The sequence below is a fragment of the Caenorhabditis remanei genome, chromosome V (assembly GCF_010183535.1).
Source record: "Caenorhabditis remanei strain PX506 chromosome V, whole genome shotgun sequence".
Lineage (NCBI taxonomy): Eukaryota > Metazoa > Nematoda > Chromadorea > Rhabditida > Rhabditidae > Caenorhabditis > Caenorhabditis remanei.
In genome coordinates, this window is record NC_071332.1 from 9,139,408 (window position 1) to 9,153,996 (window position 14,589).

Below are 14,589 nucleotides of genomic sequence, written 5' to 3' on the forward strand. Positions count from 1 at the left end.
GATTGTGCACGGGGTCAATGGACAGAAAAATGATGATATTTGTTTTTAATTGTACTGATTCTTGAGTCTCTCTATTTCAGATATATATTCTAGGAACAAATACTGAAAGTGGACAAAGGATGTTATATATATATATATATATATATATATATTATATAGGCGTCTATCGTCTGGATCATCACACACGAGCTGGAAGTGAACATCTGAAACTAGTTTATTCTAATTTAATTTTTTTGTTGTTTTTTTAATTCAAGTTTCAGTTTCTTGCTGCTAGTTGTCAAATGACTGATGCTTCATACTTCTTCATTACTTTCTCAAACATCAAAACATGGTTTATTGACTCAAATAAATATCAAAAACTACTATCAAAAACTATACAAGACTGCTCTGTAATTGTCTGCTTATGCTGAAAGCAATTCACAAAATTCTCGAAGAAATCAACTCGTTTCACAAAATTGGTAAGTGAGTCATTCGACAGAACTAAATTTATTTGCTATTCAAAAAATGAACCAATAGTTCATAACTCAAAACATAGGAGAATTAGACAACAAAAAACAACAAAAAAAAAAACAAAAAATGAGTCATTTTCAGTCATGACTTGTGTTTCGTAGTCCAATTTCTAAGTTTTTCTGATTCTTCTTTTCCGCGCAAACGTTTTCGAATTGTGCCAATTCTTTTTCTTTTATTGCTTTTCACTGACTTTTCGAAAGAGTTTCAAAATATCCTAATGTTTTTGAGTTAACAAAATTTAGTATTTAGAAATTTCAAATTACAGAACTTATGAGTAAAATCGACGGGTAAAAACAGCTTTCTGTTGTTTTTTCATCTCAAATTATCAAATGGATCAGTTCAAGGTAAAAATGGCGACTGATAGAAACCATTCAGTTTTTCCTTATTCACAGAAATGCGTGGTTACTCATGATTGGAATGCTGAATCTGATGGTGAACTGGACTTGTCATGTGGAACAATCATTTCTTCCACAGAGAGGTATTTAATTTTTAAACATTTTTTAAAGAAACACGAACTAAAATCTACTTTCCAGCCAGTTTGAAAGATGGTTTCAAGGTGAACTGAATGGAAAATTCGGGTTTTTTCCTGCGAACCATGCCAAAGTTCTTCGTTCTGGAAACGACGAACTGGTAAAGTTCAACGCGGATGATTTCAAGTTGCCCGGCGAAATTTGGACTCTGGATAACTTGAAAATTGATGAAGGAACTACGGCGACTATATTCACAGTTGATGTGAAGCTCAACAAAATTCTAGATGTGAGGATTCTCTCCTACATTTCACCTGATATTCTATTTATTTTCATGTCGGTGAATCCAGTGAGCAAACTATGAGAATTGTTTTGAAAAGGTTCAATACCAACAGATATCGACGTCTAGCTTCAGAAGAGGAACGATGTAAGTTAGAACAATGAATTGATGAAGGAAGGATTATTTCCAGTTTTCAAACTAAAGCAAGAAGCTGAAGTGCTGAGCAAACTCTCTCACAAAAACATCATTCGATCATTTGGAATCTGTTGCGAAGGTCCCTTCTTTGGCTTGGTTCTTGAATGTTGTAGAGGATCTTCATTAAAAACGATCTGCCGGAGTTTAACTCCGGACTCATGGGTCCCATTGAATGTTTCAGCCAATTGGGCAAAACAAATTGCTGAAGGAATGGAGTATCTCTCTTGGAAAGGATATATTCATCGAGATTTGAAAGCTCATGATGGTATGAATTAATCCAGTATTTTTTCTCAACTTTAAGCCTTTTCAGTTTTGGTCAAAGACAATGTTTGTATGCGTACTGATACAAATTCGATGAAATCTAACTTGTGCCAGCATTGTGGAAAGAAACCATTGAACCAGCTTCGGTTGAAAATCAGTGATTTCGGAGATTCCAGAAAAGTCTCCCCTGACTCGGAGTATGATATTGCTGGTTTGTAGACAAATGTTTCTACTTGACTTCTTGCAAAAATGATTTTCAGGATCCTATGCGTGGATTGCCCCTGAAGCATTCCGTGATAATATCTGGTCGGAAGCTTCTGATGTTTGGTCATATGGAGTGGTTCTCTGGGAGATCTTCACAAGAAAACATCCATTCAGTGGACAAAACTGGCCAGCAGCAGCGTTTCAGGTAAATGACAGACTATTGAGAGTGAGTTCTGATATCTGGAGAGAATTGCAGAATGTTAACGGTCAGAAACTTGCAATATACGACACATTTCCCATCAAATGGAAGAAGCTCATGCTGCCTTGTTGGGATTTGGATCCGCAACGTCGACCAAAGTTTTCGGAGCTCGCGACTGGATTTTGGAACTACGAAGTCGAGTTAAACATCGTTTATTCAGTTGGTGTTGATTTCACAACTCCAACACTTCCAACACCTACAACTGATTGTTCACTTGACGTATCGACAACGAATTCCAATAGTTGGGAACATGGAACTGAGCAGCTAGAAGAGATGTCTTCAACAATTAAAGGATCGGGTTCATCATGGGTATACAATAATCGGAACACCGACTGTGATATGTACGAATCGGGAATAATGAAGAAAACAAAAATCAAGGAGACATCGGTGTAAGCAGTCATTTTGACAAGTTGTCTTTTTTCTTTTGAATATCTAAAAGTTCTACTCAAAGTTCCACTTTTCATCTGTCAAATTTGTAACTTTTTTCTCTATTCCTTCCGGAAAATTTGTATTTTTTTAATTTTCATTCCATTTTTAATTTTTATTATCTCTATACACAAATAAAGATCTAATTCAATCCAACTTCGATTTCAGTCGAATACTGTTGCGAATATAAGTCCATACAATATACATGAATGTTACGATTATTAACAAACACAAAGCAATAATATCCAAATTATAAAACTCAATGATTCCCATTTCTTGAACATTTGGAGTCAACTCTGGCATTTTTCCAAACTTCGCAGCCATCTCGGCGTGTTTGACCAGAAGATCTCGTGGCTTGATCGGTTGATTCTTCAATACTTGTGCTAGTCGATTCGCCGATTTCTGATATGATTTGTTTGTGAGTACCTTGTGAAGAACAGAGTTCAATTTCTGCCAGTCAGGAATATCGTATTTGGAATATACTTCGACTGATTCATGTCGTTGAAGCATTTTTCCATTGTCTGGTTGTTCGGCGATTAGTGGAATCTTTAAAGAAACTTAACTTTTTTCTTTATTATGTTTCTGTCTTACCATGATTGCAGGTTTCGCAGCGTAAGCCAATTCCATGGTGGATCCAAGTCCTCCGTGGGTGATAAACAGTTTCACTCGCTTATCAGCAAGAAGAGCTCTCTGTGGGAACCAATCCTTTAGAATAACATTTTCAGGCAGACGGTCAATTAGAAATTGATCTTTCAAGTCTTCATATTTCCATAAAAATGTTATATTTTGAGAATTCGCAGCGAACATTTTTGTCATGGCTTCTCTGCAAATTCAAGGAGATGTAGATGCTTCAACAATATGACCTACTTATAATGATTCGGCATGAACTTTGATTTTACCATCGAACCAAAAGATACAAATACTGTCAACGAACGTTTATTCAAGATTTCTTCAAACTCCTTCGGAAGTGATGTATCCACAGTTTCATCCATGTCGAATCCTCCGATTGGAATTACTTTCGGAATAGTTGGCACAGAAAAATCAAGATATGGATTCGAATTTGAAAAATGAAATGTGACATCTCGGAGGATTTTCTGAATTAGCACTCATGATCTCATTCGCCCAAAAACCGGTAGAACTCACTTTCCAATATCTAACTTTTCCTCCTGTCAGCCTCGCAATTTGATTGAATTGCCAATCAAAAACAATAGTATATCCGTTACCGAATACATATTTATGATACAAATCATTAATTCTATCAAATATCGAAGCTCCAGGTCCGAAACTATCAGAACTCGGAGCAGGGAAATAGTGAAGCCATGAAGGTTCACCAAGAGGAGTTGTGATAGCTAGCAGGCGGCTACCAGTGAACACAGATATGATAGATTTGGACTCGATGTAATCGGCAAGATCTAAAAGTTTTCAAGTTTATTGTTGTGGTTTCTAACATCTTTCTAATTACATAATCCACAGAAATCGAAGGTTTCCGCAATGACGACATCAAAACTTTTTTGTTTTAACATAATATGAAGTTCGGTGTCTTGGAATATTTCTGAAAATCATTGAGTGAATCAAGTCATATACTTCAAACCTCACTCCTACACATATGTTCCCAAGCTGAATATAGGAACTGCGGCATTTCAGTAACTGCACCGATAGCTGATTGATACTTTCCAGAATACCAAGCATCGTGGAGATCATTACTAGGAGGCATATGCTTTCGACCTTCCTCATCATGCCAGTAATTGATCACTTCTATAGAATTGTTCTTGAGAAGTTTGTGATTTTGATACGCTTCTATCACAAAAGGTTGAAAGTAGGTCTGACAAAACAAATAGGTTGAAAGTAAGTAAAACGATTTACAAGTTTTCGTCTGTATTTTGGTCAATAACAAAGAAGATATCTAATCTAATCTAATTAGTTCAAGGCATTGACGGAATTCCGACATGATTGGAAAACTATTAGTCTCGTCTGATTGGTCAATCAAAAGGATAGATCTATGGCTGAGCTAATGCAGTTTTACTTGATGGAGAGACTTTGTATTGTGAGACATTTACAAAAATAAAAACATGTGTTACGAGAAGATATCACTTTGAAGGTAGAATTTCAGAGCAAAACTACAAAGAGTTTTTCTCTATTGGATTCCTAGTATAAAAACGTTTTAACGGTTAAAACTTTTATATCCCAGAACATTCGGCTTGATTTCCTTGTTCTTCAGACTATTCTCTTTTTATCAAACTACATTCAAACTTACTCACCACTCGATGACCTCCCTCCGCTAGTTGATTAGCCACATTTGCCAGGAATTTCATGTGACTGAACCCGTAAACTGGGGAAATAACCAGGTAATTGTATGCATCTGTTGTTTGAAAAATAAGAAAATAGACAACAACGAGTAGAAGACACATAACTACGTTGAATGAGAGACAATATTTGACCAAATAATGCTATCAACGCTATCAAAGAAGTAAACCAACCTATCTATCATGTGGGAACATCAATCACAAAAAATTCTTCTTACTTTTAATTGATAATGGAGACGTCTAGACCTATATTGAAACCTTTTCTCTTTGACAAAAGTGTACTGATGTTCAATGCGTTAAAAGAGAAATAATGATTCAAAATGGATTATTCAACTTTCAATTTGAAAGAACCTTTCAACCTTGTATAAAGATATGAAACAGACCAGCTGCCAACCCAAGTAAATAAACTCAGTAAAAATAAAAGATCCAAATTATAGAACTCAACAAGACCCATGTCTTTGGCATAAGGTACTAGGTTTGGCATTCTGCCAAAACGAGCCGCATTTTCTGCATGTTTAACCATGAGATCCGCTGGCGAAATAGGTTGAAATCGGAGTGTATCTGCTAGTCGATTTGCATGTTCTTGATAAACGTCAGTATTCAGCATTTTCCGTAGCAAGTTGCTCAGCTTTTTCCAGTTCGGAATGTCGAGTTTCGAGTATACTACAACGCTTCGATGACGTTCTATCATCTTTGCATTTCCAGGTTGATCAGCGAATAGAGGAATCTGGAAATGTTTCTCTTTCGAATCTCCAACCAAAATTAGAATGCTCTAATCTCAACAACTATATTTTAATCAATGTTATTCATCGAATATTTCTGTTTTGAATCCATGCATATATAGTATTTTAACATTTCATTATCGATCATATTTTTTCTCAACTTGTCAGTTTTTATCAATGGCGTACACAGAATAACAGAGAGACATTTCTGTATAGTCTCCCCCACTTCAACTATACAGTTTCGTTGATAAACTATCTCTTTGTAGTCTTACCACTATCGCCGGTTTCGCTGCGTTTGCCAGTTCCATTGTACTACCGAGCCCTCCGTGTGTCACGAAAAGGTCTACTCGTCGATCACCTGAAAACTGAATGCTCTTTACTTCTTCCTTATCATTCAAACACTGACTTAAAAGAGAATTCTGTGAGAACCATTTTGCAATGTGTACGTTTTTGGGGAGCTTCTTCAACAAATCTTGGTCATTTGGATGCTCATATTTCCAAAGGAAAGTAACATTCGGATGATCCAAAAATACTTTTATCATTGACTCTCTAAAATTGATTACAACATTTTAAAATAGATTTTATATAATTTCACTCACTTATACTCAAGGGGCATATCTACAGATCTCACCATTGATCCGAATGAGATAAAAACAGAATGTTTTCTTTGATTCAATAGATTTTCTAATTCATCAGAATGATTATCTCTTGTATTCCAATCATCTTGATCCACAGTAATTCCTCCTATTGGCACAACTTTCGGAATCGTTGGAATGACAAAATCCAAATATGGATTTGAGTTTGAGAAGTGATACGTGACGTCATGGATGATTTCTTTCCAATGTTTCACTTTTCCATTCGTTAACTTCTTGACTTGCTGGTACTGCATTTCGAAAAGTTGAGCAAATCCGTAAGACGAGAATATTTTATGCCACACGTCGTTCGCTCGGTCCCAAATGGTGGATCTCTCTCCATATTGAGAAGTTGGAGCAGGTAAATAATGTAAAAATGAAGGTTCACCGAGTACAGGAGCCAGGGCGTTCAGTCTATTCCCGGTGAATGTTGAGATCAATGATGGCATTTCCAGATAACTTGCAAGGTCTGGAAAGAAGACATTTTATCTCAATGAACTAAGTTTTCAGTCACTTACATAATCCACAGAAATCAAATGCTTCCGATAAAACAACGTCAAACTGACGACCTTTCAAATCAAAATGCAGATCCGTGTCTTCAAACATTTCTGTAATAAAACTTGATTTGATTGACATTAATTTCTGGAAACTAACTTCTACACATGTGCTCAAATGCCGGATACAAATATCTGGAGAGAAGAATAGCTGCTCCGACATCCGACTGATACATTGATGAATGCCACGCGTCACGCATACTCGCTTCAGATGGAATATGTTGCATTCCTATTTCATCATGGTAATAATTCCAGACCTCTATAGTTTCTACTTCAATCAGATTGTGATCATGATAGTCATCTACGACAAACGGTTGAAAATATGTCTGAAAAATATATTTGTGGAACAATTTACCAAAAAGAAAATGTTTCAAAATTTACAATGATTTTGAGAATATTCAAAAAAGGAAAAAAACACTCACCACATTGTGTCCAGCTCTAGCTAAATGATTAGCCAATGCAGCCATATATTTCATGTGACTGAATCCATAAACGGGAGAAATAACAAGAAAGTTGTAAGGAGAAACATGTCCAATCAATGTGAATATCAGGACGGTAAGAAGTACAATTTGATGGAGCATCGAAAAACTGGTTATGTTGGTTTTTCCCCCTTCAATTGATGTATTTGTACACAACACATTATCAGCTTTTGTTTCGTTTCATTTTGATAACTTACTCTCTTTTTAGTTTTATCAATAAAACAGACCATAAGCTTGTACTGTCTATACGTGCTGTTGCGAACTGTAAAACGCCGAAACTATGAAATGATTATGATCTTTGCAACAACTGTACTTTGAATGCACTTTTTTCTGCTACAATGTAAATAATTTATTCTTGTTTTAATTTTAAATAACTAATTGAACAGTTATAAACAAAAAATAAGAGCTTAAAGATCACATACAACACAGTCAACAGAACACAAACAACCAGTGCTAAACTGTCAAGACAATAGTATTTGATAAAATTATACTTGTTAGCGTGAGGTTCCAAACTGTCAACTTTTCCGAATCGAGCAACAAATTCACAATGATTCAAAAGAACTTGTTTAGGGTCCATTGGCTGGTTATGGAGAATATCCGATAGTCGTTGTGCATTTTTTTTGTAATCAGTGTTATTCAAAATCTTCCTGAATGTGTTGACCAGTTTATCACTATTGGGGAGATCGAATTTGCTGTAAACCACTGCACCGCCGTGACGAGAAAGCATTTCTCCGTTGGCCCCTTGATCACTGAATATTGGAATCTGAAAAAAATAACTTCGTGAGGAAAAAACAATTCCTTCAAAATTACCATGACACTTGGAACACCTGCATACCCAACTTCCATCGTGCTTCCCAATCCTCCATGAGTTACGAATACACCGAGACGACTATCTGCTAACAACGCTGGTTGTGGAACCCATTTGCTCAAGACTACATTTTCTGGAAGCTCTTTCCTCAATTTCTCGTCTTCTTCCTCGTATTTCCAAATGAAAGTTGTTTCGGGCATCTTTCTAAATGTCTCGACGAGTCCATTCTTAAAATGAGTTGGCATGTCGGAGGATTGAATGACAGTTCCAAATGAAACTAGGATTGTATTCTTTCGGAGAGACAGTATTTTATCAAAATGATCATCCAGTTTAGTACTTTTCGGCGGTTCAATTGTACATCCTCCAACTTGAATCACTTTTGAGATTGTAGGTGTCGAGAATGACAAATATGAATTCGAATTCGTCAAAAAGAAAGTTGAGCGTTGAAGAATTTCTTGCCAAGTTCGAACTTTTCCTCCTGTCAACTTGAATACTTGATCGTATTGCTTATCAAATAACAATGCAAATTGATAATGATAGGCAGTGAGTCCGAGAATATCATTCAATCTATCAAGAGCAGTCGATTCGTCTCCATATTTTGAGCCTTCAGTAGGAAGATAATTGAGTGGAATTGGTTCTCCGACGGCATAAGATGCAGCTCCACATCGAACCCCTGTGTAAAGAGGAATAGGAGATTTCAAGTTCAAGTAGTCTCCGAGATCTGAAATCTTAGTCAACGTATGAAAATAGTGAAACGAGAAATGAACTTACAAAGTCCACAAAAGTCGAAGGCTTCTGATATATGAGAATCGAATTTTTTCGATAGAATCCATTCATGAAGATGTTTGTCCGTTAGCATTCCTATAACAACAATATGAATTGGAAGCTTCAAAATCAGTACTCACTTCGACATATATGTTCAAACTCTTTGTATAGCTTCCCAGAGTTCACTTTTGCTCCAGATATAGGATTGCTCGGCATTTTGGCATCCCATAAGAATTTGAAAACACTTGGACCAGAGGCAGCGGCTTTTCCTTCTTCATCCATTTCAAAGTTCACCACTTCCACTTTCGAATTTTTAACTACTTTTTTATGTGCATAGTAGTCATAGAGGATTGGTTGCAGGAAAGTCTGAAATTCAATTTCATTAAATTAAGTTTTGTTTAATAAAACTCACCACATTGTGTCCTGCATCAGCTAGAATATCTGCCACCTTGCCCATAAATTTCATATGGCTGTATCCGAAAACTGGGGAGATTATGAGATAATTATAGCCAGAAATTACAGGGAATAAAGTTAACAAAAGCAAAAAATTCATCTTGATTCTGAGAAAAGGATACTGGAATCCATGAGCGTCTAGACATTATATACCCCCTTGGGTAGGTTCAAAAGTAAGTTCAGTTGCAAACATTTGCTATGATCAGCGTCCTTTTCTCAGCCGTCTCTTACAATTACACAGTGTCTCTGTGTAGTTTATATCTAATCGTCTATTTCTCTTTGTTCATCTTTTGATAACGACGTGCAAGTGGACAGAATCTTGCCCTGTCGCACATTTTTAGATGGATCATGTAGTAGGTGTTGGAGGTTGTAGTTCAAATAACTCGAATGTTTTGATGGATGGGGTCGAATTAGACACAGTATGATATTTTTTTTTCTGAAGATGTGAATTTGGAATCAGCGAAACAAAGAAGATAAAATAATTGTCAAAAGTCATTAAATTTTGCAGTAGGTGGACATTATGCACTTTTCTCGGTCGAAGCTCAAAACGTTCAAGTCCAAAAGCTGCCTGATCTTTGCATAATTCCCCTGTGATCGACGAAATAATGATCTTTTTTTTCTACGTAAAATGAAAAGCCACCAATTATGTTTTCTGTTAGCGATCAACAAAACTGAACGAAGCACGCCTACGTATTCTATTTTTCTTTCTTAATTTCAAAGGCATGGTTATCCTAACAGCTGGCTATTGGATTTTCACAGTTATCGGAATAGTTTCCACATTTTATACGACTTTATTATGTGCCTACATCATCAAGAAATATACCTTGTGAGTAGAATTTGATGGCACAAGTATGTATGGTTTGATAACTTAATTTCAGGAAACTAAAAACATGGAAAAAGCTGGAGTACCAGTTGATTTTATTTAGGGTTTTATTTGACGCATTGAATAGTTTTATAAGTGAGTGAAACGCATTATATGTGAATTCTCTACTGTGAGTTTAGGTGCAATATACTTTTGTTTCAACATTTTTGCACTACTATATCCTGATACAATCCCATTCAATTTCTCTTTTCTAATTGCTCTTCTCGCATCAAATTTCCTAGAAATGAGAAGTTATCTAGCTGCAATTATTGCCATTGAACGAGTTCTAGCTACAACTATTCCAATTCATTTCTATCGTTATCGGAAACGAATCTCTAATATTCCCATTATCGGTTTCACAATCTCCACTGGTATCGCTAGTTACGTAGTTTTGTTTGGGTTTTGTAGAATGAGGTTTCCACTTGAAATTGGTTGCACCAGTTTCAATTGTGCAACGCCTCTCTGTTATCAGGTTTGTTAAATTCTGGAAATATTTTGTTTCCATAATTTATTTCTTCTAGAACTATTTAGTCATCTCTAAACTGATATATGCCTCGACAAATGCAGTTTTCTCCGGAATTTTATGTATCAAGCTATTACTTTTATCTTTAAACCGAACAATTGTTGCGACAGACCTTAGAAAAGCAAATCTACTCTCACTCACAGATGGACTTTCAACCCTATCATTTGAGTTGATCCCCTCATTAATCTTCAATTATGGCATCATTGATTCTAGAGTGCGTGGGAAAATTTATAAACATTCAGAGACATGTGTATAATTACAGAGTGTTGGTCCTGTAATGGGCGTGTTACGCCAATTTGGGAGAGCTGTGGAGGCGTCAGTTATGGTGAAGTTGATGAAGAAAACGGCCGTACAGCAGTCATCGGAATCTTTCAACTAGATTCAAAGTTTCTCATTTTCTATATTGAAATAATCTCAACAAAAAAAAGAAAACCAAAAGTGCAACGAACTTGTTTCTCAATATGACACATATTACGTTCTGACTCATTATCCCCCTAGACACTCAAATCTTTGGGGACACAAGACCATTCCAGACAGGGCTATATTAGCATTGGTCGTACAAGGATATCAATTATCTATTATAGCCGTCACATGATCAATATCGATATCTGAAACTGCTCATTTGAAAAAGGGGCTGTCTACTGAGTCATTCTTCTTGACTTTTCTATTCGAAGAATGGTTGTTCTCAATGCCTCTTTCTGGATTTTCACTGCGATTGGAGTAATTGTCACTTTTTTGACTGTTTGTCTGAGTATCTATATTCTCTTCAAGTACACAATGTGAGTTTATTATTTTTTGTGAAGTTTCATAATCAGAATATGGGGGTTTTAGAGATCTCAAAGTTTGGAACAAGATAGAATATCAATTCATTTTTATACGAGTTTTTTGTGACATTTTCAATGGAATCGCCGGATGTGGATACTTCGTCTCAAGCGGGTTCACTCTTCTCTATTCTGACATTGTCCCTTTTGACGTCACTTTTCTGGTTGGCTTGGTCGGGTCCAATTTCTTAGAGATGCGTAGTTTTCTGGCTGCAATCATAGCCATCGAAAGAGTCTGTGCAACTTTAGTTCCACTGAAATATTATCATTACCGAAGACGTATCTCAAACACTCCAATCATTATATTCATTGTTTCTACCGGGCTTGCTGTATATGTGGTTCTCTTTGGGTTCTGTGATTTCCGGCTACCTCTTGTTCCTGGTTGTGTTAACTATGCATGTGCTACACCTCCATGTTTCTTGGCATACTCTTCCGTAACTAAGGTTATATACTGCTCTATAAATGCTCTGTTCTCGTCAATACTGTGCTGTAAACTGTTTCTTTTATCATGGAGACAGGCATCTGTCCCAGTTGATCTTCGAAAAGCGAATTGGATTTCTTTGACGGATGGTTTATCGACACTTGTATTTGAATTGCTGCCAACTCTGATATTTGACAGTAGAATTATTGATATCCGAGTATGTTACTCTACTTTGATATCCTTCTTCTTATGTTTTAGTTTCAGGCATACGGACCAGTGATTGGAGTGTTACGTCAATCAGGAAGAGCAGTGGAAGCATTAGCAATAGTAAATTTGATGGAGAGAAAGAAGTTAGTGCCTGCGCCAAGAATATCACATAGCTTCCGAATAAATGCTTTTTCTTAAATGATACTGTTAATGAATCCTTTGAAATCTTATTACGGAAAGTATAACGACCAATGAACGGGTCCTGTTCAAGTCAGAATCCAAGCAAGGGCAACTTGTCGAACGGTCTACGTGATATTTCAGAACTAGGTTATGAAGTGCCTGCTGTTGTCATCGGTCGATAAGCTGAGCGCACAATGCTTCTCAATAATTCTTATTATCCCCATCGTTCGATCTTTACAAGGAAGTGCTATGAGTGAAAAATGACGCTCTCCGAATTAATAAGACTAGACATCCAGCGTCTCAAGAGGAATAATTTTGAAATTTGGAAATCATCATAATACCAATTACCAGGCACCGTAGTTACATCACTCAATCATACGAAGAGAATAACAAAGTTAGTATTGTTTTCGTTCCCTTCTTCAGTTTTCCAAGAAAGGTCAGTTGATTTCAATTTGTTAATCAAGAGCTAACGGTGCTCTTCGTTCTATTTTAGTGTTTTCCAGAGCATTCTCTCAAAATCTCAAAGATTATTTTGATGAGAAGTTTAAGAATTATCAGAAAAATGTGACCCAGTGCTTTCAAAAACTTTGAAGATGATAAAGATGTTCAAAAACCTTTATAAGTCAGGAAATTTATTTTCTACGAGCCAACCAAATGGTTCTTCTTTCTTTTCCATGACTTATTAAACCTGCTCTAGTCTACCAGTTCATGAAAGTTTCTTCCAATAGCTAGTCTCTATCTTGAAACCTTCTTATCACTACAGACTCCCCATCTACAGAATCTTATAATCAACACAATTTGTCATTTTTAATACTATCCTTTTTGCACATCTTACTCGTGGCATTTTCTCAATTACTCATGTTACTCAGACTAGACAATACTCTTATTCCACGGGCGGTCATTTATCTTAATTCGCCTTCAAAATTGTTATTTTTCTACCTGCCACTATCATCATAAAATCTCGTCTTCCCCCGACTCGTGATACCTTCTGAACGTGCTCATTTAGAAAATAGTGTGTCATTCTATTTGAGTTGTCATCTGGGAAAATGGTCGAGCTTTCGGTAGCTTATTGGATTTTTTCCTCTGTTTCGATGTCAATGATGTTCACAATGGTTCTCATGAATTTTTTTATTCTCTACAAGTACACACTGTAAGTTCTGAAACATTAAGATCAACTATTAAAATAAACTACCCAGTGAGAATAAAACGTGGAAGAAACTAGAATATCAACTAATTCTACTGCGAGTTACTTTCGATGCTCTCAATGGAATGTCTGGTAATTTTATATGATAGAGGGCTCTTCCAAATTTCCTTAAAGTTTCAGGATTCACTTACATTTCCCTCAACGTGATCGATGTTTTCTACAATTTCGTTCCTTATGACGTGTCCTTCACTTTCGGTATGCTTGGTTTCAACCTTATGGAAATTCGAAGTTTCTTGGCGGCGATTATTGCAATAGAAAGAGTTCTTGCAACGACGATTCCTCTCAAATTCTATCATTACCGGAGTCGTGTTTCGAATATTATTATAGTGGGATTTGTGGTTTCCCTTGGGCTTTCGAGTAACGGCGTTCTCTTCGGAATCTGCGAATATCGCTTTGCGCAAGTCCCTGGATGCACTAACTTCAATTGTGCTACTCCAGTTTGTTTTCAAAGATATACTTCGATGACAAGAATGATATATAGTACAAGTAATATTGTATTCTCTCTGGTTCTTTGTTACAAACTATTCTGGTTGTCGTGGAAACAAGCGAAAGTGTCTGCGGACATTCGGAAAGCTAATTTGCTCTCTCTCACAGATGGTGTCTCGAGTCTCTGTTTTGAAATGTTGCCATGGTTGATATCATACTATGGAGTTGTTGATATAAAGGTGAATCAAATGAAAACAATGGTAGATTAATTGAACATTTTCAGTCTCTTGGACCAGTAATTGGAGCATTTCGAACGACAGGAAGGGTCGTTGAAGCAGTTGTAATGTTGTATTTGATGAAGAAAGAGATAATTGTTCAACCGGCGAGAGCATCCACAACAAGACTTAATTGGTGAAGTGAGAGGACTAAATTCATTTTTCTTGTTTTAATTATTTATTTTAAGACTTAATAAACTGAAATTCACTTGAAGAAACAAACACGGTTAAATCGAGCTATGTAGATGAGTAACACCCAAGTTTAGACATAACTAGGCGCGGCATCCTGAAACTGGTTTTTGAGCGAATAGTTACGGCAAACATATCTCTAAAACAGATTTAGGCATTACAT

The 14,589-nt window shown here is 36.3% G+C and overlaps 3 protein-coding genes across 3 annotated transcripts; 2 read left to right on the forward strand and 1 right to left on the reverse strand.

Annotated features, from left to right (window-relative positions):
• Positions 1–839: 839 nt before the first annotated feature.
• On the forward strand, positions 840–2,569 carry GCK72_018411 (uncharacterized protein; the record flags this gene model as incomplete). The annotated part of the gene is made up of 7 exons (XM_053732540.1): positions 840–854; positions 903–988; positions 1,044–1,266; positions 1,432–1,717; positions 1,763–1,924; positions 1,974–2,122; positions 2,174–2,569. 7 exons carry the CDS (start codon positions 840–842, stop codon positions 2,567–2,569), a joined length of 1,317 nt encoding a protein of 438 aa, XP_053581453.1.
• Positions 2,570–2,749: 180 nt separating this feature from the next.
• GCK72_018412 (uncharacterized protein) lies at positions 2,750–9,331 on the reverse strand (the record flags this gene model as incomplete). Its single annotated transcript, XM_053732541.1, has 18 exons — positions 2,750–3,148; positions 3,194–3,425; positions 3,470–3,696; positions 3,746–4,014; positions 4,065–4,154; positions 4,199–4,424; positions 5,300–5,632; positions 5,900–5,985; positions 6,034–6,176; positions 6,227–6,728; positions 6,778–6,867; positions 6,914–7,139; positions 7,236–7,293; positions 7,715–8,055; positions 8,103–8,821; positions 8,872–8,961; positions 9,006–9,231; positions 9,278–9,331. The coding sequence occupies 18 exons, from the start codon at positions 9,329–9,331 to the stop codon at positions 2,750–2,752; spliced, it is 4,311 nt and encodes a 1,436-aa protein (XP_053581454.1).
• A 2,047-nt stretch (positions 9,332–11,378) lies between these two features.
• GCK72_018413 (uncharacterized protein) lies at positions 11,379–14,377 on the forward strand (the record flags this gene model as incomplete). The annotated part of the gene is made up of 6 exons (XM_053732542.1): positions 11,379–11,482; positions 11,535–12,162; positions 12,210–12,295; positions 13,529–13,608; positions 13,657–14,201; positions 14,246–14,377. 6 exons carry the CDS (start codon positions 11,379–11,381, stop codon positions 14,375–14,377), a joined length of 1,575 nt encoding a protein of 524 aa, XP_053581455.1.
• Positions 14,378–14,589: the final 212 nt, after the last annotated feature.